Genomic DNA, 23,132 nt, shown 5'->3' on the forward strand with positions numbered 1-23,132 from the left:
GCATTCCATCAACTGACCACCAATGTAAGGGGGCATTCCATCAACTGACCACCAATGTATGGGGGCATTCCATCAACTGACCACCAATGTATGGGGGCATTCCATCAACTGACCACCAATGTATGGGGGCATTCCATCAACTGACCACCAATGTAAGGGGCATGCTATCAACTGTCCACCAATGTAAGGGGGCATGCTATCAACTGACCACCAAGGTATGGGGGCATTCTATCAACTGACCACTAACATAGGGGCATTCCTCCAACTGGGCACCAATGTAGGAGGGCAATCTTCCAACTGACCACCAATGTAAGGTGAACATTCTTCCAACTGACCACCAATGTAGTGAGCATTTGTCAAGCTGGCCAAGAATGTATGGGGGCATGCTATCAACTGACCAATAACGTATAGGGGCATTCCTCCAACTGGCCACCAATGTAGGAGGGCATTCTTACAACTGATCACCAATGTAGTGGGCATTTGTCAAGCTGGCCAAGAATGTAAGGGCATTCTGTTAACTAACCACCAATATAATAAGCATTCTTACAACTGATACCAATGTAAGGGGGCAACTGACCACCAATGTAGCGGGCATTTGTCAAGCTGGCCAAGAATGTAAGGGCATTCTGTTAACTACCGTAACTACCAATATAATAGGCATTCTTACAACTGATACCAATGTAAGGGGGCATTTCTCCAACTGACCACCAATGTATGGGGGCACTCCTCCAACTGACCACCAATGTATGGGGGCACTCCTCCAACTGACCCACCAATGTAAGGGGGCATTCTATCAACTGACCACCAATGTATGGGGGCATTCCTCCAACTGACCCAGCAATGTATGGGGTTTCTTTAGTCTCATGGATTTTCATTGTTACAATGGGGCCTTTAATTAATTTTCGTTATTTCCAAGATGTATGCTGTAGTCTGGGTGATCTGACCTACATTTTGCACAATACAACTCTCAGAAGCTCAGATCACCTTGCTCCCCTTGCATTAGGGATCTGAAGCCTAGGAAGTCTACAGTAACTGCTAGGGTGGGTGAGCAGAGTGACCTGAAATACTGATGATACACTGTTGAGAGTATAAACTTGGTAGAGCTGAGCTGCTGTGTTACAGTTTGGAGGTGGATGAAGGGGGAGCTAAGCTGCTGAGTAACAGCTAGGTGAACAGACTGGGGTGAATTAAACTGCTACTAAATCACAGCTTGGATCAGGGGCCAGGCAGAGTGCAAATTCTGTGTAAGAGGGAGCAGGCAGAGCTGAGATGCTGGCATGAGAGCAGAGCAAGGTGAACTGAGCTACAGCCAGAAGAACAAGGTGACCCGAGCTACTAAATCACAGCTGGTAATCTTGCCAATTTTAAGTTCTAAGAGGAGGTAGTCTGAGCAGCCAGAAACTAGTTTTCTCCTAATTACCCTGACAAAGCAAAACCACTGGGAGCACCACTATCCAATGATAGCACCCCTAGACCTTTCATACCTGCAGAGGTTCTTTGCTCTCGGGCATATAGCAAATTGCTACTGTGCGGCAAAGGGAGTGCCAAATGCACTGAAGGTCACACCTTTTCACATGGTTATGGCTGTCCAAAAGCAATTACATGGCCATATGCAACTTGTTGCTTTTTGGAATTGTGCCGCTATCCGCTGCAGCCACATGCATAAAATGACTTCCAAATGGTCCCATTCACTTGAATAGAAGCGGTTAGGACCATGGTATAAAAGAAAGCACACTTTCTGGTATGTGGGGTGCTTAGGCACCCCTGTTCTTTGGCCTCCTAGCTGTATGTCTGCAGGGTTGGATCTCAGGCACTACTGCCTCTGACTGCTGGTCCCTGAATATTTGCTGCTTGCGGTTCTCCCTGCTGGAGGCTCTGGCATGAGGAAGCAAAGCCCTGCCTCTACAAAGATGGTAGCCTCCAGGAGAACAATGCAGAACAGGGCCCGGTACGTCATTAATGGGGAAAAAAATAAAAAGGGAAAAAAGGGACCTCCGGCAATACTGATGACTCATTTTTCACTTTCTACCTGCTTATTTTGGGTACAGCTTTGTTGTATTGTTTAAAATTGGACCATACCACAAATTTGATCTACATGCATTGAAGTCTATGACCACCATTTTTTTTTGTTATTAATTGTGAAGCCTTTGAATATAGTGTTGTCACCAAAACTATTGGGGAGGATGGGGAAGCTGTGGGAATATGTCCCAAGTGTAAATCAGAGTCGAAGTTATAGTGCAGGAACACAAAGTTTTAAATATGGTTGTCAATCTCAATTAGTCCAGTAGGTGGTGCTAATGTTAAAGATGGCAAGGTGTCATGTGATTGACTGGATAACTCAGAACAGATCATTGAAATTTTTACACATCCAGAAATTAGCCAATCAAGCAGTGGTATCACTAAGGGGGTGTGGACTGTTCAGAGTGACATCATTAAAAGAGGTGGCACCAACATGCCTGGTGCCCGACACGTGATCCACCAGCTTACTTTGTGACACCCAACCATGTTCTGGGCAGGGTTCTGTTGGGCATTCTGTACTGTTGGGTGCTTGGGTACTCTGTGTGTACCTGCACCCAAAACTAAAATGAAGCCAATATGGTCAAATGGGGTAATCTCCACCCAACAGTACTAGTGGCAACAAGTAGTAGCAACCCAACGCTAGATATGTGGAGCACAAAATCTGGGATGACCATCAATGTAAGGGTTAAAAGAACTGCCATGTGGCGGGGGAATGGTGACACCATGACTTACCACATTGGGTGACACCATGACTTACCACATTGGGTGAAACCAATGAATTAAATATTACATTGACCTGGTTTTCACCAGCCGATTCTTCTTGTCCACGGCAACCCAAAGCCAAGCCATCAGATTCATTTTAGGCCATGTGGTATACTGGAAATATCTCAGTTGCCTATTGTCTGAGTGCCGGTATTTATTTTGTAGCCTAAGTGCAATAATGAGCGATCCAATTGGTTGCTTTTGGAATCACCAATTGCTTTTCCTTTATTTCCGTGGTTAGCCCCATGATGGGCTTTCCTTCACATCCTAATCCTGCAAAAGGTCACCAAAAGCACCAACACAAACCTTGACACATGGCTGGTACTTTTCCAACATTTTCATATTTCTTTTTCGTTCCTAGTGAATTCAGGTAGGTACTTATTACATTATTTAATTATTACATTACATGTGTTATGTATGTAGAAAACACAGCACTACATAAATCCTGAGACAGCTCAATATAGACAACACACAACAGTGGACAATAGGAAACTCAAGATGGCTGTATAGATCAATGAGTCAAACATACAATGGTGTCAATGTTTAATTATTGATTAGATTATATGAAGATGATAGATAGATAGATAGAGAGAGGGATAGAGAGAGGGATAGAGAGAGGGATAGAGAGAGGGATAGAGAGAGGGATAGAGAGAGGGATAGAGAGAGGGATAGAGAGAGGGATAGATAGAGGGATAGATAGAGGGATAGATAGAGGGATAGATAGAGACTCACCCATTGCAGAACTTTGAGAAAGCCCAGAGGTTCCTTCACTATACGGAATTGCCCCCCTGCCACCAGCTGCAGAACAGAAGGGAGAGATCAGAACATACAAATAGTATGTAGTTGGTCCTGTCCGTGGTGCTGAACTTCCACCTCTAGAGATGTGTATGGGTCTCCTGTAAGTAATGTTTGTAGATCCCCTAAAAGAGATGTGTGTAGATCTCTTGCATAGATTTGTGTGAATATCTTGCAGGGATTTGTGTAGATCTCCTAATGGTATAAAAATAGATGTTCTATAGAGATATATGTCCATCTGCTACAGGAATGTGTGTAGATCCCACTATAAAGGGATGTGTGTAGATCCCCTATAAAGGGATGTGTGTAGATCCCCCGTAGGGATGTGTGTAGATCCCAGTCACAAAGCCTTGTCAGCTCCATGATTGTCATCCTATGAAGGTGATAATGGGCCCCTCCAGGATGTGATGTCACCTAATGATTTCTCTGCTCAGCTCAGATGACAGCTCAGCAGACGCTCTCCAGCTGATATTTTTCTCAGAATAACAATGAAATATTCCCTGACAGCAGCAGACGCGGCATCCAACGCGATCATTCCTCCACCGACCCCATCCTTATCCTGCAACCATCAGACTGAAGCCATGACTAATCCCATAACCCCCTTGGACTATTTCTCCAACCACACAGGGGAAAAAAAATAATAAAAAAACAAATTCCTGTTTACTCATCAGCATCCGACTGGGAATTCAAAGTGAACAGGAATTTCACGTGATTGGCTGATTAAATATTCAAGCTGTTTATTGAGTGAAAATCCTCAACTCCCTTAGTAAATCAGCCTGTAGGCATCAATCGCTCTTGGATGACCCCGCCATATTCCGACCCTCTTCCTAAAGGGGGGAGGGGGGATGTAGGGATAACAGTCATTGGGATCTAATGTAAAAATGATCGTCCTTTATATTATCCATGGTGGGTTGGGGACTGCAGGATGTCCTTGTGTGCAAAACAGGCCATAAAAATTCATGATGATGATAACACAAGCTACAACACATGCACCATGCCCACCCACCCCATCTCTCCGTAGTACCTACCTTACCCCATCATTGTCATACATGTCTGCTATTATGGGATCAGCAGCCCCTCACCCACACTGAGCAGATCATCAGCAACAATGCATTACAATGTATCAAAATGTTTAATTATATATTAATATATAGAATTTTTTGTTAATTTGTATACATGTATATATTTATAAACCTTGCAGCAGCTGCCATGTATGTGTTAGGATTTCTCCTTCACCTCCCTCCTCCATAATCTCACCCCTCCTGCCTACCATTTTGCTCTCCCTATTCCCTCCCTCTGCTCCATCTGTTTCTCAATTATTTCCCCTTCCCTTTTTCTATCCACCCCAGCCCTGCATAGCTCCCCTATAAGCCCTGCTATAACCCCCTTCCTGCCGCCTATGCTTCCCCTGCACCCCATGTAATTGCCCAGCACTCACCTGGTTGACCACCTCCATGTCTGCAGGATGCTGGTGAATCTCGGCAGCGCGGAGGGGGGAGAGCGATTTATCTGCAACAGCGTGATAAGCGGCGGGGGGAGGGGAGGTGCGTGTCTAGAAGAGCTGTCAGGCGAATGGCCAATGGGAAGCTGAGACAGGGGGCGCTGTGGTTTGCGTGACGTCAACGTGCTCCATCTTAACTAAGGGCAGATTTGCCATAAATAGAGGTGGGGGGAAGCCTTGGGGTGTGTTGGTGAACACAATGTATGGCTGTGACAGCCCAGTGGCTGCAGTACTATGGGTTTCATCCTGTGTTAGTGTTTACATTCCATTCAGAATAAATAAAATATGCTAAAAAAAAAAAGAAAAATATGGGTTTGGCCAGAATAACTGTTGCTTGGCTGTCTAATTATTGTTATCCCAGAAGCAGCCTGGTAACAAGCATTACGAATTAACTGTACCCTGGCTGCCTGTGGTATTTTCCATGGAGGGACATAGGAAACTACAGTGCAGGTCATTGCTCTTTGTGAAAATACCAGCCTTGCATGTTCTATGAGGTACCCACTGAAAATTAAATAGCCGCCTCAGGCTTGTGACAACCCACCAATAAAATCATGGACAAAGAGTAGGCCTTTTGACCACTCAATAGTAGCACTCCCTTCTTGGCCAGAATATTGAGATGTTGCTACCACAATGGCCCAAATGCTGAAATGTGGATCCCGCTATGGCCAGAATATTGAGGTGTCATTCCCACCTTGACCATTGAGGGAAGGACACCTGAATATTCTGGCCAAGGAGGGAAGGACACCTGAATTTTCTGGTCAAAGAGGGAACGACATCTGAATATTCTGGCCAAGGAGGAAAGAACACCTGAATTTTCTGGTCAAAGAGGGAACGACATCTGAATATTCTGGCCATTGAGGGATGACACCTCAATATTCTGGCCAAGGAGAGAAGGACACCTGAATATTCTGGCCAAGGAGGGAAGGACACCGGAAAATTCTGGCCAAGGAGGGAATGACACCTGAATATTCTGGCCAAGGAGGGAATGACACCAAACTATTCTGGCCAAGGAGGGAAGGACACCTGAATATTATTGCCAAGGAGGGAAGGACACCTGAATATTATGGCCAAGGAGGGAAGGACACCTGAAAATTCTGGCCAAGGAGGGAACAACACCTCAATATTCTGGCCATTGAGGGAATGACACCACAATATTCTGAGTGAATAGTATAGTTGTTGCTCCCTCCCTGACGAAAATGTTAAGGTGCTGCCTTCTGCTAACCAAAATACAACCCCTCTATGGCTGGAAAACCAAGGTGTTTCTCCCTCAATGACCAGAATCTTGAGGTGTTGATACCTCAATAGCCAAAATACTAAGGTTAGCCGCCTCAGTGGAGGAACCCTGAGGTGTCAGTTCCTCAATGGCTAGAATACCTTGGCATTGTTTCCTCCCTGACCAGAATACTAAGGTGCTGCTCACTTGCAGCACAGACTACCGAGGTGTTGCCCTCATGCTGGCCATGTGTGCAAAGTGTTGCTCCCCAACAATAGTATGGTCAAAAAATATTCTTTATGACCACTTACAAATGTCCAAGGTGTCACTCCCACAGAGTAGAGTACCAAGCTAAATACTCAATCCTTACTTGGCATCCACTTTAAGCCACTGTCCATTTTTTTGTGTGACAGGAAGTAAGATGAACTCTTGTTTTCTCACTTCCTCTTTTTCTGACAGTTGTTAAATTTCCTGTCATGGTTGGTCCCAATTATGGTCCCCAGGACAGAGAGGGTGAATTTTCCAAGCTGGGGATAGACACAATGATAAACATAGAAGCCTTAAATCTCTTCAGATTTGGACTTGCCTTTAAACCAGCCTGTCACTTTTAAAAAGAAATGTAAAGATTGGTGCAGGCAACAGCAGGCACTGCAAATTTGCTTCTCCAGCAAATAGTTTGCAATTGTCGAATGTCTGCGCTTACCAGCGAGCACTGGGGTTCCTTTCACTGGGACTGGGGCTTTATCCTTACAGTAAAATACTAAGAGCACTTATTAGATCCATGCACCTACCCCTGTAAAAATTGCCACACAATGGCAAGTTCATACCATAGCACATGCACTAGTGTACAAAACACGCATGCCCAGGCATGCATAATAAACTTGCGCTATTTTAACACAAGTTCCAGTGTTTTTATGACCTTTTTTAACTTTTATGTTGCACTGCAATGAGTAATATATAAATGTATTAAAGGTTTTTGGTAATTTTTGACAGGTCAGGACCTATTAGGCAGTTTACCTTTTTTATAATTATTTTATTTAAAACTTGCAACTGTTTTTTATTTTTCATAAGTCTAAAAAGAAAAATAATATATATATACACACGTTTTTTTACTCCTTTTCCACCTAATCCTTGCTCATGCATTTCCCGTCACAACCCTCATGCCCTTGATGTCACATTAGCCACTGTCACTCAACATCACATTATTAGCTAATAATAATTATTTAGGGCAATTATCAACCGTGTGAATACTGAAGGACCTAAGCGTTTATATAAAACATCGAGCATTAAACAATTTTCATTCTCCGGTATCAAGCTGAGGGCTCGTGCCCTCAGTAAAAATGGCGCCTACTGCGGGTAGCTGCTGTTGCCATAGTAACCAGAAATCCCGGCGCTGCGATAGAAAACGTGTAAGAATGTGCTATTTCTGCAGCTACTCCTGCTAAAGAGGCTCATGAATTGTGGATCTGCTCGTCGAAATCCTTAGTGTACATTTATTTGCTACACAAATAATAAAGTGGAAAAGAAAACATTCTCATAAAATGGGTGACTATTCTAAAATGGATGCTCGTGACGTCACCGGAAGTACACGTTGCCATTTTGAGTAGGTGCAGGGATTATCATGACATTAATAAAAAAAAAAAATAAAAAATAAAAAAATATATATATATTTTTTTTCATTTAGCAATTTCAAATAAAATTTTTTATTGGCATTCTTAATAGCAAATTCTGTTGTTTCCCCCTAATGTGAATGTTGCATGCACATACTTGGAGTAATTAGTGATCAAGTTTGATAAATAAAGAGGAGTTGGCATGCAGCAAAGATAGCAGCCTACAAAGTAAATAAAAAATAAAAAGTTTCCCACCTAAAAAAACAAGTACCATGATGTGTATTGCATCTGTGCCCATGCATCATGTATGTAAATAGCAGCTTTGCCCATGCATGATGGTACTTTTTAGTTTTTAAATAGAAAACCCCAAGGGGTAAACAATTTGGAAATCACCATGTTTATTTCTAATGTAAACTACTAATATCCACAACCCCTATGTAATTGCAATAAACAGAGCAAGACATGGTTAAAGTCCAGCAATGATGACAACCATGGCTCACTGCATAGATACAATGAGTGAGCGTAGACACCCAGTCACAGGAAACGTGTTGCTGGCAGCAAAAATCCTGAAAAATTAAAACCAATGCAGCCACTGAATCCAATGACTGAAAAGTTGTAAAATATTTGATATGTTTTTGTTTTCCAGGTATATACTCCTAAATGGATTCCTATGAGGGTTCCTAACCTAGCATTTGTGAGTCCAAGGACACAGCGCCCAAGTTCCCTTGTCTGCTGAAATTTTGTGCTGGCAACACCCTAGAATGGAATTCATAGCAAGGTATAATGTTTATTTTACACAATCTGTAGCCAAATGTTTATTAGTCTACGCAATGACTGATGGCAGACACCAGGTCCTTATTGATCCACCATATTAGAAGAGATTTACCATTCCCTGGAGATCTTGTCTCCTCATCCTTGACTTTTGGAACTGACTAATATTCATGCGACCTTTGACCTTCAAGAGGTTTCAATTGATGCAAAAAAATTCAATACCAGCCTTGCTCTTTTTTTCTACCCCATCATTATATATCTATCTTATATTATACCACTAGAGCACGTCAGCAGAATTCTGCCTAGAATCCATGAATACATCAATAAATACATTTTTTGAAGCAGTGTTAGTAGGTGAATTAGGATCTCTTGCAATGTCTTTGCAGCAGAGCTCAGAGTAGGAGAAGCAGAAAAATGAGGCAACCGATTGTGCTGGAGCACTTGAAGCATACGAGGAGAAATCAGAATGACCAAGAGATAAATTCCCCAGTCTGCTGCTTCTCCTTTCATAGTAAAAGACAAACACCCTGAGCCTAAAATTTGCATGAAGCCTGTGGAGAATCATAACACCATTGATTGTTAGTTCCACTTATCCATTGAAAGAGAGGCAAAACCAAGAACCAACATCCTATTTTGGATCCCTATGCAATGGTGGAAGCTAAAGGTATTCTAACTAAGCAAGGAGTTAAGCTACGTACACACTTCCAATTATTATCGTTGGAAAACGAACGACGAACGATCCTGCACAATATCTACGAACGATCATATAGCACCGATCCTGCACATAGAGATAACGACACGATCGTTCGTAGATATTGTACACACAATAGATACGATCGTTTGAACGATAGAGGAACTATATGCACGACAGGAAAGTGAACGAACGTTCGTTCATTACGCATGCTCAGCCCATGGATGATCAACGAACGACCGTACACACGAACGATGTTCAACGATCGTCGTCCAATCCGATCCGCCGGTCCGGTCGTTCGTTTCCAACGAGTTTCCTCGTTCGTCGGCGTCGTTGGTTACTTTTTTACGAACGATTTTTTGCCCAATCGATCGTTCGTCGTTCGATTGGAACGATAAAAATTGGAAGTGTGTACGCACCTTTAGACATGAGGAGGTGCGAAGTGTGCCACTGCACCAGGGCCCCATAATTTCCTCAGCCAACAGGGGTCTCCCATAGCTTTAAGTCAGTTCTGCACAGGGGACAACTATTGGCTATATTCCTTTTCTATGGGTATGTGGAACTAACACATGTTAATGTTATGTACTTACAGTATGTCCCCAGCCTTCCAGAGAGACCTATCGGGGTAAAAAAAAAGAAACAGAGTCCCATGCTTCTTATACCTGAAAGTATCAGGAATATCACTCAGCTCCTTTAATCAAATGGAGTAGAGGAATGACTAAATGGAAGATACCCCAGGGATGTAGGGGAGGCTGGAGTATTTAGACAAGAACCAAAGTCACAGTCTTCACATTGAAAATTAATTATTTCTGGCTGAACACTACAATCAGCTTCCTGCTTATACAAAAATTTCATTTCCAATGATTCCTTGCATTGTGTAGCATGGATGGGGGTGTTACACGTGTAGTCTCAGCTCTCTACAGCAGGATGGAGTGGCTACAAATGAAGACATTCTGAATAGAGCATGAGTTGTAGCCACAGGCATTAGAACATGGAGTTCACTGCAAAAAATAGAAGGGGTTTAAGGAAATAATTGAACACAGAGTAAGGAATGTATCACTAAAACATTTTTTTTTACTTTTTTGGATGACATTGTATTTGCTGCACTTTTATACAGCTTCAAATCTCAGAGTTGTGCGATTATTATATGAAGCGTATCATAGGAGAGCATCATCTGAGCACATTCTGTACAACCTAATGGCTCCAGCACAGTGCAGGGCAGAACAGCTGCACCCACAGAGACAGCTCATTCATAAATGAGTACTTGGCTCAGCAGCATCCAGCTGTATTCGTATCCTCTGTAGAGGTCATTCAAGTCTCCTTTTAAGAAAATCCATTGGGACTTGAAAACCAAAACCTTGCCCGAGAAAACTGCAAGTGCTGAATTAATGACAATACTTGGGCTGGTTAATACTGCTGGCGAAAAACCTAATTCATTTTCATGGACTTTAAAGGGAATCAATAATGGCTTTGGGTCTATTTTAAAGCTTCAGACATATGGTGAAAAAATTTATACTGGAGCAGTTTTGCTTACCAAATGATTTGTATTTCTTTGCAGAAGTACACAGCTTTGCTACGCAGTACAGTGAAATCTTGCAGTGCAGGGAGTCTAATTTTTCTGTGCAGGAGTAACACAGGTCTTGTCCCTCCCCTAGCCTGTGATTGGACAGTGAAAGGATATGCAAAAACTGATAAGCTTATCTCCCTGTCATTTCATTCTCTTTTTATGCTCCTGTCCCATACTTGACAGCAAACTGATTGGTTTCCAGTACTGCCTGTACAGAAATCCAATACTAGATTAAATTATGATACGTACACTGCTTGCATTAAAAAATACATTTAATGAATAATAATTATTAAATAACCACATATGTTTGGGTCTATTATTGCAGCCTGGCATACACATATTATGCTCAAAGATGACAGATGTCTTGGACCTACTGGACCCAAGTTTCCACCATGGTATAGGATGGTCATGGAAGGGAAAATTTGCCCCAGTAACTGTAAATGACAAAGGAGCTACCTGTTCTCCCCCACATCTTTTATTTCCTTGATTCCTGATTAGTCTTGTCAACTCAATCCAACGTTTCAAACAATCTCTGGTCATAAGTTTCTTCTGTTCCCGTAAATGCTCATTATTACTTTTAAATTAACCTCTACCTGGCACAGTTGTCAAGGCTTGAGTCCATTACAAAAGTGTTTTAGACAGAGTATAATAACGTAAAGACCTAAAGCTCAAAAAAGTAGACCAGCATGTCCAAAAAATAAAACAATAATTCTGTCTCCGATATACTCAGCTTCTCCCTGGAGTTGCCCCCCAAAATTTATCACAACTGGTTCCAATGCCAGTTGTGATCCAGCTGCTCACGGCAGATTATTAGAGAATGGCACTGCCCATTGGACTTCAAGAGGAAAAAAAAGGTTTGCTTTTAGCAATAATGTAACTTTTTTTACATAATTGCTGTGTTATTTTTGTTTCATTCTATTTTTGTTCATGTTTGTAGTCTCCTTTCTCGTTAAATAAGTAAAGCAATAAGGGTCCATTCACACTATTGCAGCATCATTAGACACACATATTGATGTGCATTATGTTGTACATTATTGTGTATTCTGTTAATAGAGTCCAAAGTATTTGAACAGCTACCCAATGCACGAAAAGCAAAATGCAATGGGTTTTCTTTCCTAATGAATAGGACAGCATTGCAGCAACGCATGTACCAAGACGCTGTGCACCATGATCATCGTGTTTGAAACTGTCAGCTGTGCAGATTGGCAGCCACAATAAATGCAGTTAATTCTAAAACACTGTGAATGCAGGATCAGACACTTTTCTGTATGACCAACATTGTAAATTTGAAGAACCCTTCTAATCACTGTCTATACCCAACCAGGCCATGTGGCCTAAAAAAACCAATTCATTCTTTCAAAAGAATTAATGTCATCCCTTATAAAGGTGTGAAATATTTTGTTGGTTCTGCAGTCAATTACTGCTTTTTTTTACATTTCACACGTGTTCTAAAAATAAATGCTTGTGTGGTGGGAAGTTTGCTGATCCCATTCAATAGCTTGCTGGTTTTTCTGATTCTGGTGGGTTTGAATCATTTTCATTCTATTTTCCAATTATCATTATCATTTAGCATTTAATTATCACTGATGCAGTTGAAGAATCAGAATTGTGTTACTGATTCTATCAATATGAACTGCACACCTGACACTTACTGTTGTTGATGGTGCTGTCCTGGTCTGCCATTTATAACGTTTGCTATCTTCTTCTGTATTTAGAATCCTCTTTGCTGTAGGTTGAAGCTTCTTAGGTACAAGAGGATATTATCAGCAGTAAATAAACTGTAGGTGGTTGTATTACAATTTAAGTGACACTTGCAAGACTGGGAGTGTAACATTAAATTAACACCTATGTTTAGATTTTGCATTTATATTTATAAACTGTTTGCCTGCTTTGTGGTATCTCAGCTCAAGCCACTGGTGGTTTTCCCATTCGTGACTTTTAGGACTTTGGATTAAGAGATGGCTCTGTGTCCCACGCATTCCTGCCACTCACAGCCCATGTCACAAACTCCAAAGGTTTGTGCAAGTTAGGCCTTCTTGTCTCCAATAAATATATGACAAGAACCCTGTAAAACTCAGCTTCAATGTACAAACTAGGTAATACATGAGAGCTTTCACTTTTGTCCATTATGAGAATAAGCCTCATTTCATCAGCTTAATTTCAGTGCTATGAAGAAGAACTTTGCCAAGTGCACAAATGGTGTCCCAGCTTTGCTCAGGACATAGCAAGCTGCACAAAGACTTCATTCTGCATGTATTGGTCATAAGAGGACAAAACAGGCATTTTGGTCTCACTACCCTAATAGTGTCATCCAGTGCAGTTATTTTATTTCTAGTACTGCTAGTTCTCAACTACTAGTTTTGCAACTGTGTAGTCCTAAACACTGGGAGCAATAGGTCGTCTTTACATTGTAGCCGTGACATGACTATGGAATATGAATATGTAGGCGCTATAAAAATAAAAGATAATAATAATTGTGGCTCAAAAGAAAACATTCAAAACTAAACTCTTTATATGGGAAGTTTATCAAATCAAAAATTATCTACAGCTTATTTATAATCTGATAGCACCCCAATTTCAGCATACGTATCACCCAAAAAGTGCACAAAAAGAAGAGACAGACAAACCAGATAAAATATTTTTTTTTTAAATAAGTGAAAATTCCTATTTACATTTTAAAAAATTAGAAAATATTATACAGACAAACCTCATGAATCATTAACAAAATCAGCTGCATGATTCCTGCAGATACATGAAGTCCTTCTAAGTTATTCTCATTATTTCATTGAATTGTAGGACAGCTGAAGCCTGCATAGAAAAAAAATTGTATGTTCACAAATAGATATGTTTAGTTATTATAAGAAGACCAAATTTCCTACCTTTGTATTCAACTGAAAAAAATAAATAAAGGATGTCTAACTAAAGAAAAGCATGTGGTTGGTCGACACAACTGTTTATTTTACTGGAATCCTGTGGAGCGTTCTAGAGACATAAGCTACAAGAGAACTTGTCTGATTTGGGAAGTACTCACAGCAGAACATATTGCTAGAAACTCTACTTATATACAGGCCTTGATATGTGCTGGGGCACACAGGCCTGAGTTTAGGGTGTCACTTCTAGACACTCTAATAATACAATTGCTTGTTTTAAAAAAGTTGACCATTACATTCACGATCTGGCCAAAATCATGTTGACACCCATACACATTAATTGAATCAGAGAAGGAGAATGCATTGGTATCTGTATAAAGCTAACCCCATCGACACTCTTGGATATAGTGGGAAGTGTTGGAACCTCTACCAGGTTTTTGCTGCTGCCTTTTGCCGGAGTTAGAGATTTCCTTTTACTGCTTTTCCAAGTTGCAGATGTCACTTAGACAAGAAGTGAAGGAAAATCTCAGAAGTAGAATATGTACAGCCATGATAAACATGAACAGAGTCACTCCAAAGCAGCTCAACTGATGATATATTTTGGATGCTTGCGTCCAATGACAAAGAAGTATTATTACAATGTTTTGATGTCCAAAGCCAACACATTTCAAGATTAATGCACTCCTTGCGTCAGGGCTGATAGGCTGGATGCAAAACTGTCAATGCAATTTCATTGACAGGTCTAAAGATCCAAGCCCTTTGGACTTTATCTAATCTTCTAGCATTTAAAAATCTTCTAGCAATTTCTTAGTATATCTTCCTATGGACCATTGCTGGAGCTTCCTTGCTATAAGGGTAAAGCTTACATATTTCCTAATTTACCAAATGTGTTGGCCTTTCCATTTCTAAATACTTTGTTGACCTGAAGATATGTCCCTGAATGTTGAGTCCTGTTGCCTTCACACCAAACCCTTCCCTACTCTATCGAAAAAAAAAGTCACTACCATTTTTTTGTATGTGGGTGCAGTAGGGGTATAAAGGGGCATATACTTGGTTCCCCATACTTTTGATTGGGGTTCCCCAAAATTTTTGGTCAGTGGTGGGCCAGGTAAGCTTACATATATCAAGGTATAATCAGTGCCTTAGCAGACCTATTAGCCTTGTATTTTGATATCAACAAAGCAAACAATATATTGTTGGTGGGACAAGATGAAAGATTTTTCAGTTCTGGATGAAGCAGAAAGGCAAGCTAGTCTCCGTTGTATGTCTGGAGCTTTGCTGGTTGTCCAAATTTTATATAGCTGCTGATTATATTAGTGTTGCTTTGGCTAGGCTCCCTCTCAGAAGGAATAGAGTCTCAGAATGAAGATACACAAGCCATCTCATCTCGTAGTTCTTCCTCATCCCTACAGTGCACAGATTCTTCATCACTGTAAAAAAGTCCTTGTCCCATCATGTCTTCTCCACCAGGTCGCCCAGTGGTACTCCCAGCCCAGCTGTTTTTACGACTCTGGCTTAGAAGGTCGCTGGCTGCGCTCTCCATTTCATCGATTGTCATGTGACAGGCATCTGCAATCTCCCTTTTAGCAAATGCAACAAATTTCGGGTCCCGTGCATAGAGCCCAAGTCCTTCTGATATCAAGACCTATGAAAAGAGGGGAGCAGATGTATTTTCAAAAAAAATAAATAAAAGCCTCTTTGGGAAAGCTACTGAATTACAGCAAAGTGAAAAGAAGTGAACATAAGTCTACTTACCGCCTCCACCAAGCTGTCCGCACTCCCCCTTTTCTCAGTTAGTCTCTGTCCAGGAACATGGAGATGGGTATAGGTACAATAAGGAGCCTTTCCTTCATCCTCCCTATACCAGTGAGCACAAGGGATGGTGGGCAAACTGCTGTCTTCTTCCACCAGGATAAGAGGGGCATAAAGGAGGCGGCCACGTTTTGGAGGATTTGCCCAGGAATGCGAACCATTGGACTGGTAGCTGGATCTTTGCCAGGAATCTGAACTTCCATAAACCTGAGGGCAGAACATAGGATTACAATGAATAAAAAAAGGTGAATTTATGCTAATGAGTGGTAAAATAACCACAGGGGTGCAACAACTAGACCTGTTTTTTTCATTAGTTCTATGCTTGAGGCACCATTATGGATTCATAATGAAGAGCATTGCATTGCAAAGCTATAGCTCTCCTATTAGAAAAAAGCATCAGAAGAGGGAGGAGGAGTTACTGCTCTGACTGTGTGTGTAAATTTAGGATTAAGCTATTGAACTCTGTAAACAAGATAATATTTTAAACAGTCCATAAGGACTGTAAATGGTGGAAGATTCAGTGGATGTGAGCAAGAGGTGGGAAAATTGGATAGGAGGTGGCCAGATAAAATATGCCCAGAAATAGATTTTAACATTTTATCACTACTGGAAGCAACAATGGGAAAAGACACAAGCCTTGGAGTTAAAAAAAAGAAAAGCCTCATAGGCTATTTTAAACACATGCCAAATGGAAGGAGAATGGAAGAGCTATGCTTAGAGGTAGACTGGAAAGACTAGCACAGAGAGATGGATAAGACATAAAGAACACAGCAAAAGGAATGGAAGGATAGTTACTCTGGTGCGAGGGGTGGCATTTTGATGGTATGTTCCTGGAATTGGAATATCATCACAGCTTCCTTGTCTTTTCAGGCACTGAATGCTGAAAGCAGATTTATTTCCTGTAGAGAGAAAAATAGGAATAAAGGGTTCAAGATAGACAATTAAAATCACCTATCCTAAAAATATCTCAGTTGTGTTGTTGGTTCAACTTTTATGATCCACTGCTCAACTTTTTAAATCGTCTAGCTCCCCACCCCCATAGCTCAAAAGAATTTCTGCCACTGCCTGGTCCACTAATCCACCTATTTGGACTATAAGAACCTACTTACTTGGATGACCCATCAGACTTAAAACCCTTTTCAACTTCCTTTTCTCCTGCAAGTCTTTGCGTCAGTCAATCATTTACAGTTTATACTCGATTTCCAATATACATACATTTCCAAACCAACCCTAATATCTCAGAATATTCAATTCAGTCTCTATTCTCCTCTGAGGAAGTTATATGGCGAAACGCGTTGGCTAACAGAGACAACCTTATGTTTTGGAAACCATGTGAGATGATTATATAATAATGACACCTTATTATGTATACTGTGCCATTCTCCTTATATGTGCTGACGTTTAGCCCTGCCTAGAATGCTATAACACCTTCTTTAAGTACATTACTTTTGTTGCCATAAGAAGCCGTGTTTTCTGTTCTTTCCTACTTTATATTACATTGTTAGCTACATACATGAACACTGTTTCATATATAACTGTAAAAATGATATGACTTTTTTTTCTGCACATCAGACAACATGGCCAAAGTTAAACATTTTTGGCAATATTCACTCCCTAAAGGAAGGGAATTTTTTAATGGCGATCACTTTTATCTTTTATGATTACAAGCTTATGTCACATCAAGCACAAGTTTTATGCCCAATCACTACTGTGCTGCTTGCTGTTCTCCTTGCTGGAGGCTCTGACATGAGAATCAAAGCCCTGCCTCTACCAAGATGGCGGCCTCCAGAACAGTGGTTATTATTGCAATGTTGGTCAGTATTGGGGGAAAATATCAGCTGCAGGAAGAAAAAAGGCAATACTGGTGACTAGTCCATTGCCTTCTACCTGTTCCTTTGGTGTAATCTACGGTAATTCTGAAAAGAAAAATCTGTGTTTTTTGTATTCCCTGACACAAAATTGGGTATAAAAAAATGACCACAGATTAATTTTTGACAAAGATAAATTTAACATTTTTCCCTGTTAGAATAAATTTAACAAATCACCAGAAGTGTGTTAGCAATGACAATTTCAATTTTCTGAATATAATATAGAGTCATAGATTCTACATACCTGGTGTAGGTGGAAGTAGCCTCCTGCGAGGTGGAACAACCCTGCCCTCCAAGGTGCCATTTGCCCGAGGAACAGAAGAAGGGGGAACAGGTGGTGACTGAGCTTTAACCCTGTCTTCAGGAGACACTGGACGTTGCAAATTGTCATCTGCATGCTGAATTCTGAAAAGGGCAGAGATAAGAATAAATAGAGCATGGAGGAGTCTTTGTACGTAGCTAATACCTGTCGCCATTTATATCCTGGTACAGTGTCAGATTGGCCCACAGGAGTACCTGAAAAAAAAACTCTGATTAAATGCCCCCCACATTATTTTTTTTCTTGCTTTCTGATGGTCTCCTGACCCATGCAAAATAAATACCACTGTAGAAAGCTATGTGTTCTGGTGACCCCTCCACCTCAAGACCTCTGGTAGGCACAAGGATTCCAGTTCAACTTTTCCAAGTCCAGCCTCCCCAAAAAAAGATGTGTCTATGAAAACTCTGTAAAAGCACCATATCAAATCTTTTTTTAAAACTGTGCTCCAGAGAGATATAAAAGACACAATAACTATGACTTGACATGGGCACCATACTATGGATTTCACATGGACTGCTGTAAGAGGTAAATGCCTAATAGACTAACAATGCTTTGTATAGCAGAGAGAAGACACAGATTATCAGTATGTCAAAACAAATACATCTCTGTATGCATATTTCCCAATGTTTATGCCTTTACAACCTGTAAATGCATTTAAGACAGCTGACCTGCCAGAAATGCAGCTCTTATTTTACATTTGTGGACTGACAACAAACAGTAATTTTGTGAACAGAATGGTGTTAGTACTGCCCATTTTTCCAAACTACTTAACCACTCTCTTTGTCTTTTTCTATAGTATAGGAGCTAATTGACTTGTAATCAAAGATAAGGAATTGGAGAGGTAAATATTCCTTCAAGATAATACAAGCAGAGAGCACGGGGCCCATGAGAAAACAAAGTCAACATTTTTTTTTTACTGTAAAGCAGAGATATCAAAACATTTTCAATAGTATATACCAGCCCGGCTTGTCTCATTTTTAATGTAGACATACTTGTCCTTCTCTTTATTGGGACTGTATACAGGCGAAGATGTCTTGGACCTTTGTTCATCATCTGTAGCAGTCTCTTCCTGTTCATGTACAGTGGGGGGTACGAATGTTCCCTCTGAGCTTCTCCTATGAATAATACACATACACTCATTAGAAAACTTGAAAAACAAAGATATGGTCACACATTCTATAAAAGGCTGACATTTAGCTAAATGTGCTCTGTGTAACTGTATAAAGTGCTATTCTGTAAGGTGGACATGCAGCTGAAATGTATATTTTTATTGCAGATATATCAGGGGCCTGGAAGTGAAAAATGTACTTTCATGAGAGGGGGCACATAAATTATGGTTAGCAATTGTTAAAATCTAAAGCAGGTTATTAATTGTGACCGTATTCCCCTTGCATATCTATATTAGAAAAAGAGAGACTGAAAGCAAACAGCTTCTCTTTATTTTTGGAAATACTATAATCCTTTGTGTTGCCAATCCCATATTCTGTGATAAACGATTGCCCATATAGTCCTTAGTTTTTGTGAAAGTTTGTAAGATTGTTTGAAAATGCCCAAAGACTAAGGAAGATGCAATATTTGACCAGCCTCTGGTAACTCTCTTACACACCAACCCCCAGCTGAACCAAATGTCCATGTTTATCCTATGTCAACCTGACAGCAGTTGGTTGGTGGTTTGATTTCATAGATCATAGGCTTGAGCAAATCACAGGTACATAGTAAGTCAGGTTGAAAAAAGTCTATCGAGTTTAACCACTAGGGAAATAAACATATCCCAGATAAAACCGTGATCTAGAGGAAGGAAGAACAAACTCCTCTAAAGCCTAAACTCTAAAAAGTTTATTACCCAGTTAAAGTATGTGCTTCTAGAAAAGCATCCAGCAAAATTTGCTAAAACCAGACCCAAATCTAAAAAAGGTCAGCCAGTCCACTGTAAAGCAATCTGCTGTATGATAAAATTAAAAAATATTAATACCCAAATACCTGCGTGTGTTTAGCTGCCTTTTCTTCCCACTGGTCACACTGGCAGCTGGTGGAAGTGTCAGAAGGCTATCTTTTGAGCCATCACCAGATCGGTTGACCAGAGATGGTCTACGGGGAGCTGGAGCTTGCTCGTCACGACTTCCGATGGAATTAGTCAGTGACAACACAGATGAAGAGAGACGTCCTTTAGTTAGGCCTGATGAACTCTCACATAATGTTGTTTCCTCTGCAACCTAAAATACACATTTAAGTGATAAGTAAAAAACTCCTAGGGTTAGTGGATTTGGTGTATAATTTACTAATTTACTAGTATTTTTACCTGGCATCCCATCCCTCGGAATTCAGAGATATCGTCCTCCTCAAGCTCACATGATAGAGCTCTACGGATCTCAGATCCAAGATCTTGCAAACTCCTCAGTCCAGCCTTAAGTACAGATGGACAAGGGTATTTGGTAAGATACAGAGAAAAACATGCAAAACAATCCATCTTACTACAGATAACACAAAAGAACAGGCCTGTAGAATGGGTTAGGATAAGCTAAAGCTAATTTTTAATGGTAGAAAAAAAATTAACCTGTAACGTGGTGGAATTGCTTGGTAGATTTTCAGTTCCAAGAAGACCCTTCTCCTTTCTACGGCGAAATTTACGGAAATAATCCTGAATTAGGAAGGTGGCATAAAACTTTCCCACTGTAACTTCCTCTTCTGGAAAATGAAAGCACATCAATATTACATTGCATTTAAAGGAAAATTACAGCCTGATAAATAATTGACTTATTTTATGTTACCAAATTAGAAAATCAATTACAGCAGAGCAAAAGTCTTAAATTATTAGAAATGTGTAAAATATACTATGAAAAATTTAGACCAAGACCAAAGGAAGAGGATCATGAACTTACTTTTCGCTCTTAGCTTCAAGTCTTTTTCCTAGCAAATTAAGCATAGCTAAATGAGGGGGCCAAACATATTGTTTCCAAATCCCTGCATTTTAAAACAATCCATGAAGGCCGGTTTCCAGCACATCACAACACACAGAGACTGAAAGTTTCTGATATTGGTGATCTTCTGGGTCTACTACACTTCTCACTGGCTCCTTCCTCCAACCTCATTGCTTTTGCTAATAGTGTGAAGGTCAAATGTGTGAACTGCATTAATTATCTTTTCATTTTTGTTATTTGAAAGACTGGTACCTATTGCAAACTGTCGTTTTCATTGCACAGATACAAAGCTAAACTGTCCGAAATCACATTTTCATGAGGATTTGTGTTTGCGTATACAGTGCCACAAACAATGTTACTCTCAACTAGGGATGAGTGAGAAGGCCTGTGACAGTCTCGTGAAAATTTCGAACTTCCGATGGGTCCGCAAAATTTTGGTGAACCGATTTCGCGAATTCCATTAAAGTCAATAGGCCTACTTTAAACATTAATAGCAAAGCCCGTATACATGTTAGAACCACCAAATTTGCTAGGTATGTGTAGGAGAGCAGTGGCAACAAGGGACAAATACAAAAGTTCCAAAAGACCTTGTGGTTTGGCAAAGGCAAAGTGACAGCAGGCAAATAGGATTTTTGCGTGATGAACAGCGTTCAGAAGGCAGCATAAACATTAAGACATTGAGAAAGGGTGAACTCAACCCACTAGTCAATTCTCGTTGACCCAGGCTCCGTCTCTGGTCCTCCATCCTTTTGCCTAATGTCACTGTGCTACTTGTCCGCAACTTTATGGGTGGCATTTCTAACACATGTCATCCAGGTCATGATGCCAGCTAGCAATTATTATTGTTATTATTTTTAACATTAATAAACAGTATTTATATAGCGTTAAAATATTATGCAGCGCTGGTTACATTAAATAGGGGTGCATACATTAAATAGCAATGCGTTCTCCTGTTTTTGCTAGTAACTGGCATCTAGAGCTGGGTGTAGTGCATCATCAATGCCACCCAGAAGTGTACAGTTTTAGTGAATTGAATTCTGACAGGCAGCAGCAGGAGGAGGAGGTGGTGGACCCTGAGACGTAGTGGGGACTGCATTGGTACCTGGCATCTAGAGTTGGGTGTAGTACATTGACAATGCCACCCACCCAGAAGTGTGTAATACAATTTTTGTGAATAGAGTACTGACAGGTGGTAGCAGCAACAGCAAGAGGAGGAGGCGGTGGGCCCTGAGAAGGAGCTGGGACCACATTTGTAACTGGCATCTAGAGCTGGGTGTAGTGCATTGACAATGCCATCCACCCAGAAGTGTGTAATACAATTTTAGTGAATAGAGTACTGACAGGTGGCAGCAGCAGGAGGAGGTGGGCCCTGATAAGGAGCGTGGACCATAATGGAAACTGGCACCTAGAGCTAGGTGTAGTACATTGACAATGCCACCCACCCAGAAGTGTGTAATACAATTTTAGTGAATAGAGTACTGACAGGCGGCTGCAGTAACAGCAGGAGGAGGAGGCAGTGGGCCCTGAGAAGGAGCAGGGATCACATTGGTAACTGGCATCTAGAGCTGGGTGTAGTGCATCGTCAATGCCACCAATGCCACCCAGAAGTGTACAATTTTAGTGAATGGAGTACTGACAGGCAGCAGCAGCAGGAGGCGGTGGGCCCTGAGAAACAGCATGGACCACATCGGTAACTGGCATCCAGAGGTGGGTGTAGTGCATTGTCAATGCCACCCAGAACTGTACAATTTTTGTGAATGGAGAACTGAGAGGCAGCAGCAGCACTAGGAGGAAGAGGAGGCGGTGGGCCCCTTAGACAGAGCAGGGACGGCATTGATAACTGGCATCTAGAGCTGGGTGTAGTACATTGACAATGCCACCCACCCAGAAGTGTGTTATACAATTTTTTAGAATAGAGCACTGACAGGCGGTACCAGCAACAGCAGGAGGAGGGGCGGTGGGCCCTGAAAAGGAGTAGGGATCACATTGGTAACTGGCATCTAGAGCTGGGTGTAGTGCACCGTCAATGCCACCCAGAAATGTACAATTTTAGTGTATTGAGTACTGACAGGCAGCAGCAGCAGGAGTGGGAGGAGGCAGTGAGCTGTTGCTGTGGTCTGTGGTGCCAGAAGCGGTAGGAAGGTAAACAATATTGCTAGTTTGCCATATGAAGTGGATGACATGAATGCCAACCCTCAATCTTACAAGACTTAGCTGAAAAATTAGGCAAAGGAAATGGTACCTATCAGTGTGGCAGTACTGGCACAATGGCAAGCATGACATTGGCGATGAATGCCACCCCTGGACGTTGCGATAACTAGCAGAAAAATTAAACCGAGGCAGGCTCAGCTGACAGGGCGTTGAGTATGGGAAGCCACAGACTCAGCACAGGAGCAGTGTGGGTTCACAGAGGCAT

General features: G+C 41.2%; 2 protein-coding genes across 7 annotated transcripts in view; both read right to left on the bottom strand.

Moving 5' to 3' along the window:
• SYP (synaptophysin) overlaps positions 1-5,122 on the bottom strand; it is a 25,273-nt gene extending 20,151 nt beyond the window's left edge. The window contains exons 1-2 of one of the 2 annotated variants that reach the window (XM_072429536.1): positions 5,015-5,122; positions 3,514-3,579 (exon numbers count right to left, since the gene is read on the bottom strand). In XM_072429536.1, coding sequence (XP_072285637.1) covers positions 3,514-3,579; positions 5,015-5,032 — 84 coding nt within the window. In that variant the 5' untranslated portion in view covers positions 5,033-5,122. The remainder of the gene's footprint in view (positions 1-3,513; positions 3,580-5,014) is intronic. The other variant, XM_072429535.1, reaches the window with a different exon arrangement.
• An 8,431-nt stretch (positions 5,123-13,553) lies between these two features.
• The window catches only part of CACNA1F (calcium voltage-gated channel subunit alpha1 F), a 99,069-nt gene continuing 89,490 nt past the window's right edge, over positions 13,554-23,132 (bottom strand). For all 5 annotated transcript variants that reach the window (XM_072431913.1, XM_072431911.1, XM_072431909.1 and 2 more), the window contains 8 exons: positions 20,353-20,483; positions 20,098-20,202; positions 19,779-20,011; positions 18,791-18,913; positions 17,724-17,884; positions 16,407-16,510; positions 15,555-15,818; positions 13,554-15,444 (listed from right to left, as the gene is read on the bottom strand). In XM_072431913.1, coding sequence (XP_072288014.1) covers positions 15,157-15,444; positions 15,555-15,818; positions 16,407-16,510; positions 17,724-17,884; positions 18,791-18,913; positions 19,779-20,011; positions 20,098-20,202; positions 20,353-20,483 — 1,409 coding nt within the window. In that variant the 3' untranslated portion in view covers positions 13,554-15,156. The remainder of the gene's footprint in view (positions 15,445-15,554; positions 15,819-16,406; positions 16,511-17,723; positions 17,885-18,790; positions 18,914-19,778; positions 20,012-20,097; positions 20,203-20,352; positions 20,484-23,132) is intronic.

The sequence above is a fragment of the Pyxicephalus adspersus genome, chromosome Z, assembly GCF_032062135.1.
Source record: "Pyxicephalus adspersus chromosome Z, UCB_Pads_2.0, whole genome shotgun sequence".
Taxonomy (NCBI): domain Eukaryota; kingdom Metazoa; phylum Chordata; class Amphibia; order Anura; family Pyxicephalidae; genus Pyxicephalus; species Pyxicephalus adspersus.